The 24,611-nt window shown below is 39.9% G+C and overlaps 1 protein-coding gene across 6 annotated transcripts in view; it reads right to left on the reverse strand.

Moving 5' to 3' along the window:
* Positions 1–24,611, reverse strand: part of robo1 (roundabout, axon guidance receptor, homolog 1) — a 299,362-nt gene that overhangs the window by 143,094 nt on the left and 131,657 nt on the right. Inside the window, exon 1 of one of the 6 annotated variants that reach the window (XM_079353571.1) lies at positions 16,874–17,614. The exons of the other annotated variants lie outside the window; for them this stretch is intronic. Coding sequence (XP_079209697.1) covers positions 16,874–17,000 — 127 coding nt within the window. The 5' untranslated portion in view covers positions 17,001–17,614. Of the gene's footprint in view, positions 1–16,873; positions 17,615–24,611 lie in introns of those variants that run through there. 6 annotated transcript variants of the gene reach the window in all.

The following is a 24,611-nucleotide window of genomic DNA, read 5'->3' on the forward strand; positions in this document are numbered from 1 at the left end:
ATACGTCCTATTAAAACCATGTACATCCAAAAGTATGCCTTTCATAAAAAGCTTGTGGATGATGCATTTTAACTACCTTACATTGTTCAAAAGACCCATGAAATAGAAATGTTTTCTTCACTCATCAATGTTCAATCTGTATTACTGTACCTTAAATTGCCCTTTGGTTGTTCATTTTACTGTACTGGACCTTTTAATTCACTTTCTTACCATTGGCACCTCTCAGCAACACTTGTCAGCATACACTTATCAAAAGTTGATGATCTGCTCTGTTGGGGATGGTATTTATTTTCTTTATAAACAGAAAGAGAGAGAAATAGGCCCTGCAAACTAAAGCCGCTTTAATGTATTCTCATTTTGAGTGGATTTTGACAACCCCTGTGGACAAAGCCTGTGCATACCCTTGTAGTACAATAAAAAAATCTTGGTCTGCTTGAACTGAGCTATCTAATGTCCACAATGTGCAGGGGTGGAGGGTCTTTGTTTTTGCAGAATGAAAAACGACGTTGGTTTCTAAACCAATGTCAGTCCTCAAGTCTCCTGTGCTCTTCCTGCCTGATTCCTCGGGTGGTCTCCAATCAGAGGTCCAATTAGAGACAACTTCAGATATCATTTAACAGGTGGTGCACCCAGCATTGAAGTCAGGACCTCAATGTTGTCCCACTAGCTCCAATGTTATCCCCATCTTCGCGCCCCAGCTCAAAAATCCCTCTAGGCATATTAATGGGTCATAACAGATAACTGACTAAATTATGCAAAAGCAAGCCTGCCCCCCCTTTGGCCAGTCTTCCTGGGCCCATGATCGAAGTCCTGCACAGGAGTCCTCCTCAAAGACTCAAGCCTTTGGCTCTGTTTCTAACTGGAACTTACATTTGGATAGTGATGGACAATACTACAAGGAGCAATTGAATAGCTTGCAACATTTCTCTGGGCTATATCTTCGGTGTAGTGAAGCTTAATTAACTGGTTGCTTAGTTTACTACATCTTTAATGTAACTTTAATAGTACTGCATTTTCAGGTATACTCGAAGTGGCAAAAACTTGAGTACCAGTTTGCAACTCTGTCACTGTGTGGACCCAATCAGCTCTTAACCCCCCTGTACACCCAGCTGACAGGACAATAAACCTGATGTCTGACTGATTGCTCCTGTTGTCGAGCTTGTTTATTGTGACAGACGCTGGGAGCTCTTAATAGATGAGGATGCAGGAGCTGTAGTTGTTGTTTCATTGTTATCTTGTCATGTATTGGCAGAAGTGCTTCAGCCCCAGCAGCCTGTAGAAGTGATGGATGGCCTTAAAATGACGATGGGGGACTCAGATTCTGGGACTTGTTAACAGGACTGAATGATTGTTTCCTGTAGTTCCTCCACAGCCTGTAACTAAAAGTCGAGCAAATTCAACAACTAAATGTTTTTTTTCTGCATGCCTTAACATCTGTTTACTTTTTGTCTGATAAAAAAAGAGAAATGTGAACAGGCACAAAAAAATGATTATTTTGTAGAAAAATCAAGAGGTTTCCTTTCCTTGTACAATTCATTATGGAGGTTGAACATTTAAATCTGTTCTTTTCTCGCTGATGTAATAACCCATAACACAATCATGAGAGTATTTTCATCATTTTGGGTCTGTATTTGTTATTCTTCACCATTACTGGCGACACAGAAAAGAACACAACCAGCACGGTCTTTCAAAAAAAAGTCATTCTCAGCAGAAGGCGGTCTGTGCGCTTCATCTGTTTCCACAGCTCCATTACACTAATTTACATTTTGATTACACTTTCTTTGTTTTCTGCATCACTAATGGAGTTTTAATCAGGCCTCCAGATAATACAGTCACAGTGAGCTCTCACTGCTGCAGAGGAAAAGAGAAGGACAAAGTCAGAGTGGAGGAGCAGATTTTGTCTTGAAGAAGAACTTTGAACAGAGGAAAATCTAGACGAAGACATTTGAGATCAATTTACTCACAGTTTTGATTTTTTTTCTCAAACTGTTTGACGTGGAAGATGCATCTTTTAGTAAACAAATAATACTTATGCAGTAACACTTGTGTTTCTTTGACAAGAAAACATAATAATCCCAAAAAGGCATCATATGACGGATGACTTTGCATGGATTTCCAATAACTTCTCCTCACAGAAGCCTTTTGAGGAATAGTTTGACTTCTGGGAAGTAGACAGAATTAGACGGATTGAAGTCAACAACTACTGAGCACAAAAATGAACAAATTCAACATTTCAATGTGACAACTGTTTCACAATGAATTCTTTAAATGTTCTGTTAATAGCAACAAGACCTCTGATGTGACAGTTTTTGGACAGAGAGAGACGTTTTTCTGACTTTATTAGCTTCACATGGAGCCATGCTAATCATTAACTCCCGCTTCTGGTCTTCATGATAAGCTTACTCACTTCTTACTGACTCTTATTGCTCACTACAAGCTAGAGATGTAGCAATCTTCAACATTTATTATTGAAAAGTAAAGTAAATTAAATGAGGTTTTTCTGGATAAAATGTGAAATATAAAATGAATTCAACAAATAAATAAAAAAGGAAAATAAAAAAGCCACCATATTTTTTGAAAATTACAAGGTTTGTTTAAGAAAGTGTTCGCACATCCAACTATCTCATAAAGAAGCTGTGTAGGATGACAAACTATCGCTTACAAGAAAACGTTGCAACAATATGTTCCGTCTAAACCTTCATTAACTGTGTTCTCAAACAATTCCAATACCATGTCTACTTCAGATCAATGTTGTGGGATTTTTTTTTAAAAATAAATTGGCAACACGAGTAATGTGCAAGATTTTTTCTTTTTTTCTTTTCAAACTGTTACAACAAACACCCCTGAGGAAAGGCACAAGTCGTTGAATATTACTAAAAGGAGAATAAGGAGTTCGATAGCAACAGTTTGTAGACAGAGAACCCTCTGGATGTGCAATTTGAAAAGAAAAAAGAAAACAGTCTGGAATCCCTGAGTTGTGCTGCAGCTGTCGTGAGAAAGTGGAGGAAATGACGCACATTTGGCCTGAGCTTTGCTGACCGACTGGTTCTTCACATTTCATCATGTATAACGATCTGCCACCACATCCACCGTAAAGTCTATTAAGAGCTAATTGATACCTTTAACTCCAGGCTAGAGTCATAGCCCACCGTACTATAAATCTTTTAAAGGGAAAACTGTGTATATGATTATGACTCTATATGTTATGGGTCATGCTGTAAAGCCCTGCTCAGGCTGGCAATAAAACAGTCCTATTTATGTCTGCTTTTTACAGGTTCTAATCTTGATTCATAGAGAACTTATACATCTTTGATTCATATTTTGATAAACAAGTAAAACATGAAGACAGACCCTTTTTTTGACACTACAAGGCAGATTCCTGAAAACTGGACATATTTGTAAATGACTGTAATACAAAAAAAATTTTCACAACTGATTTAGCAAATTTTTTCCACACAACTTTTAGACGTCGTTAACAGTCACAGTTTTTTCTGCACGTTGCTCCAGCTGGATGACGAATCAGTGCAATGCCAAACAGATTGCGATGAGGTTCGCCACCTCGTCACTGAATGGATTCACACAGGAGTTCACTGTTGACAGTCACGCTGCAGTTGTGCTTGTGTGTCTTATATCTCTTTCGATGTTTCGTTGGTTACAAAACCCACAGTAACTACATGCACGTCACTCATCAAAGCTGGAATGTGACTCATCTGTTAACGCATGAGTTGCTGATTGTGGTTAAATAAATAAAACTGCTAATGTCAAGGAATGAAACATGTGCCAATTCGCCTACTGATGGATTTGCTTGGAGGGCATCAGCAACCCCAAACACAGGAAGAAAAACAGAGAAACAGTTCCAGGACAAATAGAGCTGATTAGCTTGAAGGGTGTTTAATTTTGCATGGTCATTTCACAAAACTTGACTCCCAGTGAGGTAGCCGCTAGCACTGTTTGCGTCACAGCATGCTGCTGGGCCCCTTTTATTACCTTGTGAAGATGTAAAATGAAAAGAAAGGCGCTTTCATTTTCCACAGATGTCACTTCTCACACCTTTACATTACGTACGACTCTTTTAAATACTTGGTATCTCAGCTTTATTATACACCCATGTCAAGTAAGTTCAAAGTCTAAGAGGAGTCTGAACTTGCTCCAACTCGATGCAATAAGCTTCCTCAAAGCTGGCAAAAGCCGGCATGTCCATCTTGATGATGCTGGAGAGCTTTTTTTCTGACCAGAGTGAGGAGAAAGGAACATAGAAAAAGAGACGCTAAGTCCCTTCTCTTGCTGTAGGTGAGGAAAACAAGGTCCTCTAAGGATTTCAAGAGTTGTAGCCAAGGTGAACAGCCTCTGAATGCTTGTTATATATCAGGCTAATCTGAAGTCTGCAGCTCATGGTCACGACTCATACACAGCTTGTCAACATCTTTACCATGACAGCCAGCAGACAAGTGACCTTCCGTCATTTCTCAATATAAGTACCTTATGCTTCACTCCACTGCCAAGCAATAAGATTGATTTGGTTTTGCCGCTTATTTCACTGATTATTGGCATTAAAGATGTTTCTTTTTCTGATACTCTCTGTTGCCCTCTATTTGAAAATATCCCCTCCCTATGAATTAACCCATATTACAACGAGAAATATCGATAAAAAGAGAGAGAAAAAAAGTCCTGTATAAGAGACTATTGATGTATATAACTATTGCAAATGAGCTCAGAGGTCATTGGAGAAGATTCAGACCTCATATCGAGGCACAATGACGCTATCTGTCCTTGCTATTTGATTCACTAAATCCGACACGTTCTCTAAACACCCAAGGTGAGAGCTCTTAAGCTGGATCCACAAACGTTTTCTGTATTATTTTGAAAATTCCATTAACATGTTAATGGATATGATTCTTTCAAGCTTCAAGCCTTTAGTTTATCAGTCCTCCAAGCAACTTTTTATGAAGCAGCTTCACTAACTTATTATCCAGACCTAGAAAATCGCACTTTTCAACTAAAATGAATTCCATTAGAGGTTTCAGACATAAATCCCAAGCACAACACTTGACCCTGACTCCTGGAGTCTTTTGCTTAATTATTACTGTTTTATGTAAATCGTAACTGTCCTTGCAAGGTTGTAGAATATCAATTGTATTAGAATAATAGCTTAATAGTTGTTTATTGTGTCAAGTTCACCTGTGCCCTCAGTGGCTCTCAAAGTTCCTGGTGAATCCCTCTGGGCTGTTTGTGCCATTACAGTGTGAGCCGAGGGGAATTCTGAAAGTTTTTAATTAGAGATCTTCAGAGAGGAAAACATCCAGCAGTGATGTCTAACCTCCACCGCCTTTGATGTGATGACACCCGCCTCTCAGTTCACACCAGGCACACCTAATAATCTCTTTCTTCTCTCAAGCTGTGTTATGGTCAAAACAAATGAGCAAACACTGAAATTGAAACTGAACGCTCCTTGGTTTGGCAATGTGTGCTGAATAGCCCCACTGACAAGCAATTAACTTTAATGCACACAATACACAATAGAGCTGCAGCTGCAGGATATGCATGCACATATTAACTCCATTTTCTTTTTTTGTTGGATTTGTCGCCGTAAGGTTGTTTTAAGAAAGATACTAAATATCTATATATGTGTTTGGGACATGTGACAAAAACTTTTTAAATCAGAAAAAAATACAGATAGTATTCATTAGAATCATGTCTGTAAGATGCAGTGGGTTTTAAATCCCGAAGCTTCAACTTGTTTTAATGTAAATTGAATGCCACTTCAATATGTATAATGTAACTGCACTGACGTTTTTATCTATTCATTGTTTAACAAGAAAATGTACCTTTAAACATGTATGAGTTGGACACTCAACAAAACAAAACGTGTGCACCATACTTTGGACTCTGCTGCAGTAGAAGGCCAGGTGACCCACCTCAGGTACAGTTACTTTTGGACCCTTGTTCAGTGACCAGTTAAATCACATATACCAAACAGTCAACAGACAAGATAGCAAGCAGCAAACTGGTTATATGTGGATCGGTAAAAACATGGTAAAGCTCTGTACATTTTATACATTCTCATTACTTTTGGTACAAATTCTATGCACGCCGACCTCCATGTTTATGGAGATATCTGAAGGCAGACAACTTCCTCTACCTTTGTACGCTGTTTGACAACAGGGTCAAAGCCCAGCATGGGTACTGTGGAGCATGCATCGAGTTCGGGGCCAATTGAGGTGGTATACTTGCAAGACTAAATCGACCTCCAACCATGTAATCTAGTTGTGTGAGCTCAACAATGAGAAATTCGACTTAGTGCTTTTTCAGTGGGTCTAAAATGTTTACATGCATTTTTAAAAGTCCAGTTTGACGAGGAGAGCAGAGAAACATTAACACCATGAAAAACAAGAACAATAGAATCTGACACAATCAGCTTTCAACCACTACAATCAAGTGGACCAAGAATACACCCGCCAACAGTTCACTTTTCATAAATTGTTTCATAAATTAAGTCAGTGAGTTCGATTGCCTTTAATATTTTAACAGTTTACCCAATCATTGTTGAGATATTTAAGATGAGTCATTCAGAAAATCTGACTAACTGAATAACGTTCAATTAGTAAATTATAAATGTATAGCTATTTCCTCCATGTTTACCACACAGACTTCTACTTTGCACACAGCAGTTGTGTAACGACTTCCTGGTAATGATTCTTTTTATTTGTCTGTGATTGCGTGTGTCACAGTTTAGTCTCAATCTGATCTGAAGTCAGGCAAATTGAAAAAAACACCATGCAGGCTCTATCTCTCTTACCCAGCTGCTCTCTCGCTCAGTCTGCAAACACACAAACGCACGCACACGCTCATTCCACCACGCATTGGTGGCTTGTCAGAGAGAAACATGTGTATGCTAATTCATTGGAGCACTCCCTAACTAGTCACAGCCCAATGAGAGGGTGCAGATAAACCAACTGAAGCTCTCAATATGTCTCGTCGTGATTAGAGGAGCTGGAAACAAGGCTCTGAGAAGACGTGTGGTGAGAACATTGCCGGCATGCAGCCAGTTCTTCAGTGCTGTTAAAAAGAAAACGAACAATCTCTGCAGACAGGCAGATCAATACTGGCAGCTTAGGTAGCAGAGGCGGTCGAAGGATATCAGTTCTCTTTGCAATATGTTCTTAGAAGTGAAAAACAGTTGGTGAGACCACAAGGGGACTGTAAAGATGGTCTAAATCTGCAGGCTAACATGACAAGCATCACTCTTCTTTTGATGTTCTAACTTATAGTCATTTACGCCTGGGACTGAGGATGAAATGACAGCTAGCCTGTGGCGTGGGCTTTGATTTTTCCTTTCTGTGACACTGGATAGGGAATACAGACATTTCTCAAATGTGTCAAATGGTCACACACAATTTGTTATATCATTTCAAGTCCAAAAAAACACAGGGATCAGTGTTTCTCACATCTGTTAAATCACAGGAAAGGAATGTAAGAGATGTTGTGCGTGAGTCAGATGAGAATAGATCATTCATGACCTCCTCTGTTGTGAGAAGTCAGCTTTTAGCTTTAGAAGGACAGAATCATTGTGCCAAAAAGTAACACAACTGATATTTTAACTTACAGAAACTGAATTCATTATACTGTAGCGTGAAAGAGAGCTAAAGCTGAAGGAAATGTAAGAGTGTATCACCTAAGGGGAGCTTTGACTCTGAATTCTTCAGGATGAAGGGAGGATCAAGATTTACAGCATGAGAACGCCCTGTCTGCTCTCTGACAGGTTAAGCCGTACATGTTTCCTCACGGAAGTTGCAGAAAACGTTGCAAATCATAAATACAGACATTTTGAAAGTGTCTAAAGGATGCTGAAAAAAGTTATCAATCCATCCACCCCTTTAAAGATAGTAGAATGAGTGAGTATTTCTGTGTATGTCTGACAAAATGACCTCAACTCTACCCTTAAAACAACATCCTGCCCTGCCATCCATCCAACTGTCATCCCATCAAATCAAAGCTTGTTTGCGCCTGATATCCTGCCAGGGGGTGTTCTGATGACGACATAATTATAGGTTATAAAGCAATTCATAATATTTCATTACACATTCGCTCTAACTCATTTCAGTACAAAATGTTGTCAAAGAGATTTACACAAAAAAAAGATATATATCAGTCAGCACATTAATTAAACTTCTACTTTATGTAGCTTTTATAATGATAATCACCGATGAAAGAAAAAGATTGTAAAGTGTTGACGTGTTTTTCTGCAGAAAAGACAGTGAAATGAGTCATAAGTCAGAATGTATGAAAATGAATATATCCATGCCGATCATTAATATAGAAACGACAATTTAAAGTCTTTTCATTTTATTTTAGTCAACCCCAAACATCAGCAATTGTTTAAGGTGTTGTTTGATCAACTTAGTGTTTTATATAGCTAACAATGTTATTATTGGCAAGCTAAAAGTTTCCTCAGATCTTCACACCCTTGAATCATTAACTCTTGGATTAAAAACAAATGTAGGGGGTCGCCGGTGGCGCAGCGGCAGTGCGCGCGACCCCACGTATTGAGGCTCAGTCCTCGCGCGCGGGCGGCCCGGGTTCGCGTCCGGCCCGTGGCCCATCTCCCGCATGTCTCTCCCCACTCTCTCCCCCTTTCCGACTCTATCCACTGTCCTCCCTCTATCAATAAAGGCAAAAAGGCCGAAAACAAAACTTTAAAAAAAACAAAAAAACAAATGTAGATATGACCTGAAGAGATCATAAAGTAGTAATGATTTTCTCAAAAACTACTTATGCCAAACACACCCTGCAACAATGTTCTCAGACATGATGAGTTTTGCTCGCTACAAAGCCGGGGTGTCTCATGACACATGGGAATGCTGAGGCCAGAGGCTGTGAGAAGCAGATCGTAAATCCCGAAAAAAGGCAAGAAATGCAACAAAAGATAAAGCGCAACTCTCCACACCTCCTTTCAAAGCCCCCCCCCGCCGCCCTCTCAGCTCACGAAATCAGCCAGATTTATTAGTGGCAGGTGACTTTCTGGATCACACCGAGGTTATGCACTGATGTGCTACAGTGAACTGTATTATATTACCATATGTTTGTGTTAAGCTTTGACACTTTTTCAAAAAGTGAGAGCATTCTTACTGTAAAGCAAGGTGCTATTTGTCCTTGAAAGGGGAGAAGGTAAAAATACAGTCCTGAATGTTCATGTTTTATTGAAGTAAAACCAAAGCACTGTAAATCATACAAGTCACCGAGAACATTTTGTTACATTCATGTGTTTGAGGGGGCTAGAGAGGGGGGAAACCAAAGCCATGGTGTCAGACATCTGGTGGTAATATGTCCAATAGTGCCTTCATGTGGTGTCAGACTATTTCTCTGCTGATTTCTGAGTGTTGAAAAGTTCTGTTTCCAGCATTAGAGAAAGGACTGTTAGGTTGAGTAAGCACACACAATGATGTGGTAACATAATTCAAAACTTAAAAATAAATGCAGTGGAACAATGATCAAATGTATGCTACTTAAGTTAGTCAATAGTTCTGTTTCAGTTGCACTATTTTTGAAGAGAAGCCACAAAAGGACTGTTCAGTGTAATAACACCGACCTTGTCTCAATCCAGATTTCCAATTAGCAAATTAATTAGAAGGGTTCATTTTGGGTTTTATGCGTGCAGCTCCACTGCCAGTCTTCATTAGTGCTGATTAGTGACGCTACCTCAGCTGGCCTCTTACTGAGTCACAAGCTGTGGGTGACTTCCCGATTGTTCTGCTGCTCACACTGCTCTCATAAAAGTCAGCAATATATTTCGAGCTTGGCATTTCAGAGTTGAATGCCATTATAGCACTACAACTGACCAAATTCAAACGCTGGCATCACACTCAGGGGAGAATGCTTGACTCTTTGTTTAATGTTGCACTGCCATCGTCTATGTTAACTTATATAGGCTCCATTTGGTGTATTTTACAAAATGTATTAGCCTACTTTTACTTTAATACTTTTACTGTTACCTCATCAATGGCATCAATATTGAAAAGACAAACAACAACCAAGATCCACATTTTTAAAAACTTTAAAGTACATTTCTGCATCTGGCTTACTTGCAAACTTGATGACATACATTTACTGGAAACGTTTTTCGGTACTATATATTCATCTGGCAAACAGATTATTTGTACATACTTATTCGAAACACATACGCTCACATAACAGCTAACATAGCTGAAAACTAGCTTGAAGAGAATTGTTTTATGCTACACATTAGATCAGTCATAGAACCTATCCTTGCTGATATTAATATAAAAGCTATAGTGTTAGCTAGAAATTGGCTAATATTGTGACTTAGCTGTAAGTAGCAAATGAGCTTCCAAAACAACCAACTTGCAAACTCATTAAGGCAACAGTTAATTCATGACAGACACTGTTAGCCATAGCCTTGAAACAACTTTTAGCTCCCAACTTTACCTAGTTCAACATTAGCTAGGAATTAATACATTCTATCTAGGCTATATTGTATAGTGTGGTAGCTAAGTAATAGTGGAATACTAAGATTAGCTGTTGTCAATGAAAGAGTTCTAAAATATATAGTGTAATCTTTAAATATTGTCTAATGTTGTTTGAAATGTTTACTATTTTCCATGGAAAAGCACTAACATTATAAAAGCAATAACATTATAGCCTACAAGCATTTGAGCTTCCAACACTTAAAGGCGTCATGATGAAAAGTGAAATGGCGACGTGTGAAGTATAATTCTTGAATGTTAAAACAGAACCAAGACAAAGACTTTCAGATGTGCCTTCTGGAGTTCAACAACTAGTATATCTTCTACAGTAACATGTGACACTCCATTTAGTGAAAATGAAGCTCAATTTAATGGAGTGTAATCTATACAAAGCCTTGGATTCTACATTTCCTTCAGTAAAGCCAATTGACGTTGATTTCAATCCTAGGGAAAATCTCCTGTCTGTCTGTGCTGTGGAAACAGATGTCTTACATATATTTTTGCTGATACAAAACAGAAGTAAACTGTTAGCCAGTATTTAGTGAGGAATGAATTTCCATCATGGCCTTGCTGATGCTCGCGGACAGAGCTGGGGATTGTAGAGAGGAAATGATGTGTGCAAATGCTGCTTCAGCAATGAAGGGATGCTGATGCAAAGACCGTCTCAGCTCCAACCGTGGAAGACCAACCACTGACACAGCTGGTTTGCGCTAACACTGATGCAAATCTGTCACTAAGCAATCCAAGCAGACACACTGAAATTAGAAGAATTGTTTTCCATGTACAGTATATACTGCCAGATTTTACTCCTATATTTCTTGAATACTTCTCCACGTTCAAGAAATGTGAGAAGGGAATAAAAGGTGACAAAAAACCCTTTAAATAAAATGCAAGTTGCAGATGCTACTTTCGAGCTTCCCTTCACAGTTAGATGATGCCCTCCATTTCAATTGTACAGAATTGCCATCTGTGATCACATCAAATTGACCAAGTGACAGTCACACAGAAGACATTTCCCTGCTCCAATTTAACAAAGCAGCAGCAAGTCTCAGACATGATGTCCTCTGGTCAATGGCGTGACCGAAATGTGTCTGAGACAGCATAACAGCGGAGTGTTTTGCGTGTAAGATGTTAGGCTCTCTGGAGGTGTAAGGCCTATCCTGTAATTACCACTTCATCAGTGAAGCAAAGGAAAACAGAGGTCCCAGCAGATTTTTGTCTGGGATGGTAAACAGCTTGTCCCGTCTTTGCTGTGGTTGGATGGTACGCTTTGCTTCTGTCAGCCAGACAGACTGCATGTCCTATGCACGCGTATGTCTGACTGCCCTACAGTATTCATTTCAAAAGAGCGAAAGCAAGGCTCTCATCAGCTAAAAGCAGCAATAAGAGCTAACAAAATATATTATAATTCTTCCTCTGCAAAAATGTGCCGATTCATTATTTCTTGTTAAACATTGCAGGAAACATCAAAAGAAATTGTTACTTTCTCTAGTGCTTTACCAGAAGGCAAACATAATACACAACAAGTCACAACATTTTCAGTGAAGGTTATGTATAAAATATCAAAAGTCATCTTAATAATAGAATAAATTCTGTACTGTTTTTAAGAATCAGCAACCAATTTGTGAGTCGCTATGTGTGTCAAAACTTTTTATTTGGTCTACCATGCCATACCATACCATGTTTGAGCAGCATCCAATCTGAGCAGATAAATGAATAATCTAACAAGATGGTATCGAAAATAGTCTCAACTATCCATATTTTTTTTATATTTATGAATACTTTTACATTTCCGTTGCACGTGTCTCAGATCCAGATGTTGAACCCATGGTCTCTTTAAGTGCAAACATCCGTCTGTACAAATGGCGAGGTGAAAGTGGCGTGAAAGCTAGATATAAAACATCAAGGAGTGGCAGGAGTGGTATCGTTTGATTTTTAACCTCTACAGAGCCGCCTCAGCACTTAATGACCTTTGACCTTTCATATTCTGAGAACCCAGGATCCCTGTGCTTTGTCTCAGGCCCACACCCGTCAGAGCCTCATATTTATGCTCCATGTCTGATCACAGTGTCCACCTGTTTTTTCACTCTTCTCTGCTAAAAAGTTTAAACTCTTGTCATAATTAATTGCTCATGCGGTTGTTCTTCTAATGAGGATGCCACAAACACCCAAGGACTATAATTTCTCTCAGCACAACAGCTATGAATAAAAAACACAGTAACCTTTGGTAGGATTTTGAGGTAAACACAAACAGGCTTAGGTAATGCATTATTAGATCATGTGAAAGTGAAACAAGCATATGTCTGTCCTCTGGCTTTCACATAAACTGAGGGAATTATCTTTAATGCATATGTGTGCATCCATTCTGTCCATACCACTACACTATACTCGTTTTTTTTCTGACTTTGTTTGTGACATGCACATTCTTGATTCATTCTTGTTTCCTTGAACATTGCACATCCTGCAACGGTTGTAATAATTAAAGATGTTAGTTTAAATTCTACTGCACTGTGATGCAGAGGTTACCCCACAAAAAGAAGGTTCCTGGTTTGCATTAATGTTGGGCTCTTCTTTATGTAGTTTGCATGGTCTCCCCAGGTATGTGCAGGTTTCCACCAGGGATTCCTGCTTCCTCCCACAGTCCAAAGACATGCTCATTAGGGAATCGGCTAATCTAAATTTGCCAGTATAGGCGTGGATGTGAGTGTGGCGTGTTGTTTATCTCTGTATCTCAGCCACGTGCAATTATTACTAGGTTTCCCTTGGCAGTAGTGAGGATGGTCTGGACTCCATCTGGCCTCTGACCCAAACCACAGGATCCACACATTCATTAGAACATTTACAATCACTCCTACTCCACAAGGATGTAAGCCACTGTTGACATCTATTGCTACAGTTACATAAAACATATTGCTCCCAGGGTGGTCTCAAAAATTCTGGCAAATAAAACTGCAGCCTTATCCTCAGAACATATTTTAACTTCACGTTGTTATAATCTGTCATCAACAGTCATATATTTTTGTTCTACAAACCACACACATATTACAAGCTCATATGGGAATGCATCTATAGATCTGTCCACACTGTTTTACTCTTCTTGCAGTCATATACAGAAAACATCCCCATAGCAAATTTGGTTCATGGAAAATGATCCACGATATATCTGAAATAAATAAAGTGCCTTGTACTTTTAAATTCTTAGAGGCAGCCTGTGAAATTTCCTAGGCTTGTATTAGCATCCAGAGCAGAGTAAATCAGCCGTAAATTCTATAATCTTCCTCATCAATCATTGGGAAGAAACTGTGTCAGAGAAGAGAACCAAAACCTCAGCAGACAGCACAAGGCTGGACGTCCACTCTGTGGACTTGCAAGTACAAGCTGGACCGAAGCTCATATTTATGCATGAATTCAGTAAATATACTGTCTTAATTATGAATGATGATGTCATTTTAAAAGAGGGTCAGTCCATCTGTTTGTAGGAAAGTGGCAGACTTGCTTCTGGGAAGTCTTAAAAGCGGAAATTGTCGCAAGAACTGAGAAGGGAAAAGATGTGAGAAGCAGGGAGGAAAGTTTCAGACGATAAGGAAAGGATTTCACAGAGGGACATGTCGGCGCTGCATTGAATCGAGGAGACAAGTTGTCACTAAAAATAGATGATGTAATATTTTATTTATCATGCACACTAACACAACGCACAAACACATACAGAGCACACACACACACACACACACACACACACACACACACACACACACACACACACTCAAATCCTTCTTTACATATTAGTCTTGCTTTGGGTTCATGTGCTGGCCAGTGTGCATGTTTCTCTGTCAGAGAGATGGACTGTGCCTAAAAGTGCTGCTCTGTCAGAGAGAAGATCTGTGCCACATAGTCTTAAACCAGATTTAGTCTCAGGTAGCAAATAATAGCAGATGACATTACCCCTTAAATCAGCAGACTGCACTCATGCATAGCACTGTATTCTTTATGCGCCACCAAATGTAACTTATATGTGCAGACTGCAGTGACACATTCAGTATCCAAGAGACATTCTTTAAGAAAGCAATTTTAAAATTTCGTGGTTATTGCATGTAAGCAGTTTTTCTACCTGCTAAAAGGCAGCAGGATGAGACAACTTAAACCTAGTCTGGGAGGTTGCACAAAAAAGGAAGACACATTTGAGGATGTGAAATCCAGTGACTCCATCAAGTGTTGTACTTTAATGTTACCAAGAGTACAATCTACAAAAGAAACATGTTCCTTCTTTACAAGTTAACAGATGATATGAGCAAGTGTTTCTGTCCTTCATGATATATTTTACCGACAGTATTCCCACTCTCTAGTAGACATATTGGGTTGCAACCAAAATCACAAATGACCATTTTCATTTAAATGGTGTGGATTTACAGGAGCAAACACTTTCAAATTTACACATCGTCAGCATGGAACATCGTTAGCATTCATTAGGAGTTATGTTTCTGGCCAGCTGGCAAATGTTAGTCAAATATTTGCTCTCCTTAAAGCACTTCAGGGAAAAAATCTGGATCAGTCTATTTATACCGCTGCCTGCTGCATCTGAAAACAACCCTGACTGAGTGAGTAGTAAGATAAAACCAAAACAGGGAGGATTAAAGCTGCAAAACCAACCTCCTTTATATCCATAGACCCCATTTCAGTCACTATTAAAGTAAAAATGTTCATTATCCTGAAGTTGCTTGGCAAAATTTGACAATCCAAGCAGCACTGTGCACTTGAGTTTCCAGTGGATGTAAACTTAGTGAGACTTTCTGCAGGAACATGATCATAGGGAAGAGTCTCTGTGGTCCAGGTTCATATAGAGAGTTTCAGGTTCAGGAATAGGATGGCACAGATTTAAGCTTTAAACCACACGATGGATTTATTACTCTTGCTGAAACAACCCGTTTTCAATGGAGTTGATTGACAGGGAGAATGTACACCGGGGTGAAGAGAAGCTTTTCTGGTGCATGACAGTCACAGTAGGGGATATAAAACAGCACTTAAATACTGCACATAAAATAACTCAAGCTACACGCAGTATATTTTGGAGACTGAAACAATCTGTCCTATATTTCAACACCTTTGTGAGGTGTATTCTCAAGAGCGCGAGAAGAGGACAGCTTGCAGAAGCACAACATTGCTGTTGAAAATGTATGTATTGCTTTTAATTCTGAAGGTCTCTCAGCACAACTACAGATCTAAACACAGAATCCACCTAGGCACACAAAAATGTAGATGAACACCTTTTAAAATGAAAAAAATACTAATCAATTTCAGCAGAAAATGTTATCTTTTAAATGTTATCTTTTCACCTGAGAAGCAAAAAAAAAAAGATACTTATAAAGACATTATCTTCAAGGCATATTGACTTAAATAGGGTGCTGAATTCAAATGGAGGGTTTGCGTAGCTGAATACAAGAGCAAAATCAAGGCTTCACCATCATTGCCATCCAAATGTATACATGATAGCGCTCTTCATAGCACACTGGGACCTGCTCCTGTCTCCTTGGGAAGTCAAGTGACCTGCTTTACGTTGACTTAGTGCCTCTTCCATCCCATTGCAGTCATTTAATCTTGGAACGGTATCAAGATAGCGATCTCCCTTTAACCTCCATAGAGGGGACGGGCACAAGGGGACAACCACCCCCCACCCCCCATCACTCAGCGTCGAGCTGTGGTGCCATGCCAAACAATTCCATTAGCCCTCAGCCAAAAGCCTGGGGTACAACAGCTACGTCCTGAACCAAACCGCAGCTCTCTGCTCATTATAACATCCTCTCTCCTCCTGACATCCATGCACTCATGTGTCAGCATGTATAATGAACCCTCTCATAGCTGCACCCGGCTTTTACTCTGAGGAAATAGGCAGTAGCATCCCTCTGAGTAGCTTTTTACAACTCAACACTGATCAATTAATGACTACGAATGAGCCTCTATGAGATATTCATGCAGGAATATTGCAGTGATGCTCAGAGAAAGAGGGATAATAAACTGTGAATTGCAACTCACAGCAAATGCAACAACACGGAGGCACTCTCACAGTCATATTGATAGCTCTTAAAACTGGCAGCGCAGGCCAAGGTCGCTGGCCTCATAGAGACGATTTATTTTTCACTCTCATATCCAGGTGCCGCAGAGAAATGAGCTGAGACTCAAACAGCAACCGGAGTAATCAAAGTGGCACACAATGTTTACTGCTTCCCGGATCTCACTCCACCAGCAGGGAATGTAAAATAATAGTAAAACAAAGTAGGGGGAGGAAGTGCTGTCTCACTGTTATTCTTTTAAGAGCTGAGAAATGCAAGAAGAAGTGGAGGAAAAAGAGCAAAGAAGAAAATAACAGAGGTAGGGGGGGGGGGGGAGGAGTTACTCACGGCTCCTGTCACCTTTCCACCTCCAGCTCCCCTTGTACTTCCCAGATCCATCCCCTGGTATGCAGACCACACTCAGCATCTCCACCAGCAGCAGCAGCAGCAGCAGGGGTATCCGTCTGCCAGCCATGCCGGCCTCTGGAGCTCGTTTAGGGACTACAGCAGAGACTGGTGGAGGTCCATGAGGAGTGATGTCCCACACTCAGTCATATCTCCCACAGCTGTGTGAAGACTTCAGAAACAACAACACGTCCTAGTCCTCCTTTTGTCCGGCTTCTCTTAGCGTGATAGACCTGGGCCGCGACACTCAAGCCCCCCCACAGGGTCAAACGCTCACCGCATACAGCCCTCCTCTTACTCCTGGGGGATTGGAGTTATCCTTCTGAGGACATAAGCTGCACAGATTGACTGTTATTCCAAAATGGGTTGACAGGCAAGTAAGCCTGCATATCTGGAGATTCACTCTCCGATTTTGATCTGATCCTTTTCTTCCTCTTCTTCAGTGCCCTTTAGAGTCAGGGATGTATGTCTTGAAGTGCTGGTCAAATCCACAAACTGAGCTCAGTAGTAACAGCTCCAACGACCAGACATGGCACAGGAAGAAGCAAAATTGTTTCCCCTTCTTGAAGAGCAGAAGTCGTCGTGGTCACAGTGTGGACCGTTGACACTGATGGTGACACATTACTGATGCAGTAGCAGCAGCAAACTCGTGTCACCTGCATCAGGCAGTGACTGAATGGGAGAGTGTGTCCAGGAGTGTAAATGCAAGTGTGTCCTCCTCCCCCCCTCCTCTCTCTCTCTCTCTCTCTTCTTCCACATCAGACTCGTCTCAGATCACATAAGCCCATGTTGATATGATAATAAGGAATAAATCACAGAGATAGTTCACTTCAGAGCAGCCTTGACTTTGTCAACAGAGCGTCTGACGGAGAGAGGGAGAGAGGAGGAGGAAGAAGAAGAGAGAGAGTGTATCAAGCAACAGTGGAAGGGAGGGAGGGGACGAGGGAGATATGGAGGAGAGACTGACTGAGACGAGCATGGGGGTGTGAGTGGCAACTTCTCAAGTGCAATAGCTCTTGCGCTTTTGAATGCCTGGGATGCTCGTTCGCGAGGGTTCTTTCATCACTGATACCCTCGAGCCTGTCTGAGCTCAACGGTTTGAATCTGTACATGAACCTGTGCATGAGCTTCTGTGTGTGCAGTACTGAAGCAGTTCTACTGTAACCTAATGCTTTCCAAGATAAAAAAAAAAAAAAAACAAGTGTTGCACCCAGGTACACAACCAATCCACTTGTCCCACATGCACCTGTTTGGACAAGCACACAGACCAGTTTGACAGGATGGGAATTTGCGTGACAGTTAATCTGCAAATACTGCAAATTGTCACAGACTGTATCACAGAGTTTAGAAAAGATATTGTACTGTAACCTTTTCTTTTTCATGTTTGTATTTTTACATTGAATGGGACACCAGATACTCCACCGGTCATGTTGCTTTCTTTCATGTCTTCTTTCTTTCATGTTGCTGTCCTTAAATCGAGGCTAAAGACCCCCACAATTCAATGGTTATACTGCATTCATACTTCCATTTACACTGCCATTACCCTTTATACTTAAACAGAGATTAAAGGCAGAACTTTCATCAATGTTGTGATTTGCATTTCCATCATGCAATGCAATTTAGCGAGTAGCTCTTATTTCTTTCTTTTTTTTTTTTTTTTTTTAAGTCGGACTAAAAGTAAAAGTAGGTTCAAACATCATTGATCTGATTTTGGAATAATATGAAATAGAAATGGTTCAGAGCCAACAATAGAAATTGCAGATCATGTATATTCTGCATGAAGTTTAAAATAAGACATAACTGACTTAAGTTGCCAACAAATGACTTCATCTTTTTGTCATTTGAGAGTCTTACAGTTGCATATCTCTGGTTTTATAATGTATTGTATACAACACATAAGGTGCAGTATGGGCAAGTGCCCGCGCGCACACACACACACACACATACACACACTCTTATACAAAGCCTATTTTTGTGAAAAACAAGCTCAGCAAGTCTGGGTTTAGAGTTACACTGCTCGTTTCCTTTGCCTGCCCGGGCTGTCGGGAGGCAGGTGAGTGCAGGTTAACGTGGGAAACCGGAGGTGTCAGCAGTACCTCTTCCCCTTCTGCCCTCTCCCCTGTCTCTCTCATTTGCCCTTCATTAGCGTTGAGTAAAATGCTAGGACCAAGTTTAAACTGCTCCAAACTAACACAATAGCTCCACTATAAATGGGATTTTAAATGGTTTGAGGTCAGTTTGTGTACTAACTTGCTAGCTGAATGCCAACAAGGCGTTATTAAGAAATAGTATACCATTCTCAATCTACACATGATGTGTTCAAATTAAATCTTACAACACTGTGCTCTTATATTGCTGACAATGTGGACAATGCCCTTAAGAAACGCTATTCGTCAGTCATGTAATCCTGATGAAGTGCCCCTTAAGGAGCATGCTCCTGGAGATGTAATTAATCGCGTTACATTAGCCACTGATGGCAGTCTGATTAAAACAGCTCTCTAATGATTAGGCCCCTGGAATAATTACCACTGCAGCGAGGACAGGCCACTTGAGCCCCTCAGGACGCCAATCTTACACTCCCTGTACCTGCAAAATGTCACTGCTTATACCAACAGCTTAGAGACTCATACAATGCTAATTCCATGCAGGGAGAATAGATGATGTGGCATGTTAGAACAGGAGCAGCATTTACAAACTGTCTGCAGGTAGCCTGATGAGTGTGTATGTGTGTGTGTGTGTGTTTTTAGGGTGAGAGTATCTTTGTTGACATGCAGCCTGAGATCAGGATTAGCTTCATGTTTACTCAGAGGCAGAGTGTTTAACAGATTTAGAAACCATGCTGAACAAAAAAAAACAAAAAACCCAAAAGGACTTTCTCTGCCAGGTCAGGGTGAACAGATACATTGATGAAAGACTATTAGGTCAACTGCCTGCACAGGTTTTATAGATTTAAGTCAGGTTCTTTTGTTTTGTGCTTTAGAAAGTGAGGCAAGAGTCGACATGCGTTACAGATATTGTTAAGAAACGTCCAGATTGTATTTCATCCCATGTGAATTAAAATCCTTTTTGCATTACGATTTTTAATTTTAAGCTGCTTCACAATTCCTGCTGCTAATATGCTACATCATTTACTGTATTATTAATGAGAGGGCATTGTGTTAATATACCATTGGTTAAACTCACTCGCATTATCTAATTATTATTATTACATTATTATGCAATAATTGCTACACTGAGACTAGCTTTGCGAGGAAAATATTTTGCATAATATGTGAAAGATCCTTTTCCTTCTCATCTTTCCAAAGTGAACTTTGTCTTTGGCCCCTAAGCTTCTAAATATGACTCAATCAATCTGTTTGGTACATGTAGGGCTCTGTGGTCAGGTTAGCAAACGACTAATGAAAAAACCCTGCACATTTCTTGATTGACTTGGAAAAAACAATAAAATACACAAATGACTGTTTTAGATGTTTATCAATCATTAAAAGGAAGTTAACATTGCCAAACAGTCACAGCTGGGTTTATGTTAGGACACAAATACTCTGTTACTTTAGGTCCCAAAACCTTCACGTTTACATGTGTTAAAACATTTTGTCTGTGGTTAAATAATTCGTAAGGTTAGTAAATGAGATACCTGAATGATATATCTACTTTGAGGTTGTTGTGGTAAATACGATTCAGAACTATTTCACTATTGGTAACTTAAAAGAAGTCTACTTTTTATCAGGAATCATATAGACCTGCGTTTCTTTTTGACAATCAACCCAAACAGACATTTTACACTTCATCTGACTTCAAGGCCTCTTCAGAACAATAAGCTCAACAGTGCCCAGATAAAGTGCAAGACGGGTTTCAAAGGCTCCATGTTTTAAGGACTGGCTGTGATATTTGAAGACTATGAAGTGAGAACAAGTTGCAATTTTTAGCTGATCTAAATGTTGGATGATACATTAAAAACAGCCTTCTCGATCACCTCTACATGCATCACACTGTTGATCTCTAGCACATCCTTGGAATTGGTTATCTCTATTCCTCTTCTGGCAGGATTTGCCTTTTCTCTGTATGGATCACAGAGCCAACACAGATCTTGGCAGCTGGAGCACCACAGGGTCAAACCTCTGCTTTATCTTGTCACCCTCTTCAAGCGCTTTGTTGTTGGTGTCATGCGATTAGACACGAGTTATCTTTTAAAACGTGTATGCATATAGCGGGGAATTACGCAAGCTGTGCCAAACTGTGCTTCAGTTAGATGCCTAGAAGGGAAAAAAGCCTGGATCAAACACAATTATCCTGTATTAGTGATGAGAACATTTCGTCTCCACCTTTGTCGCAAGTTTTGTTGTCAGGTTTGATACTCAATTACCCTTTGAGAACAACATCAACAACCTTCAGAGACCTTACTTCCTTGACTTCACCAAACTCTATCCCACATTAACCTCAGCGGCTGAGAAGCAGGTCCTTGAGGCTATTCAACTACAGCACACAATTCACTGGGATGCTTGGCACAAGTCTCCAGAGACTCCGGTAAATCCAGGACAAAGCTGCTTCACAGAGAGAGAAAACTCCATCAAACCACACCTTTTAAGTTGCTGCTACAGCGGACTTTTCAGTGCAGCTGCAGACTGGAACAACTGCTCACCTTTGCAGTCGTCAGCTCAGATCAAGTTACTTCCCCCCAGTGTAAGTATAATAACATGCTGATACTTAGAAAAGTATTCAATAGCTTAGTATTAGTCTTACAGTCCCCACCTTATGTTTAAATGTGTTGTACATGTCTTAGCTGGTAATTGTTCGTCTCGTGCTATGTAAAAGGTTCAGCAGCTGAAAAATGAAAAACATACATATATTGCTTCAAGAAGCTGAGAGACATTCTGTCTTTGACCTTGGTCATGAAATTGATTTAATATCTGACACGCTGTTCTATGTTATAAACCCTGGTCAAGGTGGTTGTACAATGTGAATCATTTTCTCTGTAAACCTGCTACTTAACAATATTACTCTCTTGATTCTAATATTAATTTGATGTCAAGCAGAATCTGAGAAAGAATGTCATTAAAAGTGTTTCAGAGTATGCTTGTGTCACTGGTTTGCCTTGAAAACAAGATCTCCTTTGTATTTTGTTCCTTAGTCTTCTCCTTCTTGCTAGTTTGGCATTTATGATGCTCACATTCTGGCCCCTCTCAGTTCTGCCAACATGATGTGACAGCAGGATTGATGGGTGGTACAAAGACACCCACCAGGGATGAACAGGCGGAGAGGACTGGACATTCATACACAGCTTGGAGCACAGCAAGAGAACCAGGAGGAGGGGATGGCACCCACTTTCTGCCACTCATGTGCACCCACACATGCAGGGAACAAAAGAGGATTAGCTGGTTTCTGGGATGAAGAAAAAATAGTGAGAAGTTTTGCTTGTTTGACTTCACACAAAAGCATTGGAGTTATAAACTAGGGTGACCATGTGTTCCACTTCCCTTGAACTGTACAGTACTGTAAAATGTTGTTCAGCATTTTCACCACTTGTCACATGCAAATTAAGGCACTGTCCTGCATTTCATTGGCTCTAGATTTCCAAAGTATTGGACAGTACCTTTCACTGGGTTTTTTTCCAGTCAAAATCAAGAGAATGTTCTCACCATAGCCTGTTTCAGTTGTTGATCAATCAGCCAACACATGGGATCAGGCATTAATAAACTGTTGTGATCCTCGTCTAAATTATGCCACAATGCAACAAAAAAAGACAAGCTAATCGGAGTGCACTTTACAGGACTTTAAATTTATTTTCTTTCATGCATGCTCTGTAAACATGTTTTTTATTATTAGTATTTGACATTTTTGAAATTCTATTTGATATACTGGTAATTTGCTTCTTATATTTTATTTAAGTTTGGCCTTATTTCCCATGTTAACTGTTTTTTTAGCACCAATACACCAAGACAAATTTCTTTTACAGTATATGTAAATGTACTTGGCATTAATAACTGATTCTGATTCTTCTGATTCTTTACGGTGGAATATGATGGAAACTAACAGTATGACAAGACAGATGATGCTACAACAAAGCATGGTAAAGTGTTAACTTTTGGCTGAAATTTGTTGAGGGCTTTCCCCAGACATGCAACATTTGCCAGAGATTTTTTGTCAATGGCACAATGAGGAGAATACGCTTTCAAGGGACACACTTCATGCATGACTCTCAAGCTACGCCTGACTCATTTGAGAAGACATGTCGACCTATGGACAGGCCAACATTCCTCCTGACACCCAAAGAGGGTTGCTTAACAGATAAGGTAACAGTAGCTAAAATAACTAATGTTCACCACACTGTGCAGCACTCGAAATGTTACAGGGCAGACGACTGTGGCTCCATTCATTTTTACAGATTTGCAATTTGCAAAATAATCTTGGGAACATAGAAAAACAGCGGCCATAGTTTAGTATTTACCTATCTCGGTGATAGTATGTGCAACCTGCATAGTATTTTCAACCGAATCAACCTGTGGTAAAGAATTGACGATAAGGTTTGAATAGAATTGTTTAGTCTTGAGGGTTATTATTTCATTTTGATATCCTGGCATAGTGGAAACATGTTAAACAGGGTCTGCACAAACATAGCCTACTGTTTTTCTATCAAAACTAACACAATAATCAAACTTTTTTTTCCTCATATAAATGTTCTAAATGATTAATGATCAAATAGAAGCTGCTATAGTTTGTAGCAGTAACTGAAGTAGTTTTTTACTTCATGATACAACAGCTAACTGTGCAGCCCTTACAAGTGAATTTTGTTTCTAATGCTTTGTAGGAAGGCAGATGGGGCATAAATTAGCTATCAGTTCTCTGGCTGAACCCTGCACTGCGTGTTGACAGATATATTTTCAATTTACATTCTAGATTTCCCTGCGATTCATATTTCATTACTGTCTAACCCCCCCAGACATGTAGAGTGAAATCCGGATCAATCCACATGTACAAAGAGGGGTGTTGACCCGAGCTAAGAAATACTGCAGGACATGCAGCTCAATGACATTTAATCTACAGGTTGTAAATACAGCTCAGCACAGGACCTATGAGTGTGTGAGTGTGTGCACACTCTCTGTGGGAGGATTGTAATACTGCACTTTACTTGGATACACATATCAATGCATCGGCTGCAGAGCCCCCGCTGGTCCTGAATGAATTATGTGCAGCATGTGTAGAGGATGATAAAGAGAACCACACCCAGAATTCCTTGCAGGGCCAAGTTACGATGACCCACTCAATCAACACCCACTGTCCCGCCCACACCTCAAGCTCCTATCTGTCATCTCCAATACGCACACATAAACACATATAGCTTCCCCTTACACTGCCAATCTGCAATCAATAGTCAAAGGAGGAACTTGGCTGAAGGTTAATGTGAGCAGGAGGAGAGCAGTTTGCACATGTTTACTGTATAGCCACATATTATACCTGAAATGTGCATATTATTTACATGTGAACATATGTCATATATATTACATGTTTCCAAAGAAATAGTGTAGTAATGTAAGGCAGTTGAAAGTTATTTTATCAGTGCAACGATTAAATCTCTCGTTGAGGTTTCTACCAACCTGCCAAGAACTTCGATTTTTCTACAGCTTCAAACATCAATTATCTTAAAATGCATGATCTAAATAGACAAATGCTGCATCCAATGCAG

Source organism: Symphodus melops (genome assembly GCF_947650265.1).
Source record: "Symphodus melops genome assembly, chromosome: 10".
Classification (NCBI taxonomy): Eukaryota; Metazoa; Chordata; class Actinopteri; order Labriformes; family Labridae; genus Symphodus; species Symphodus melops.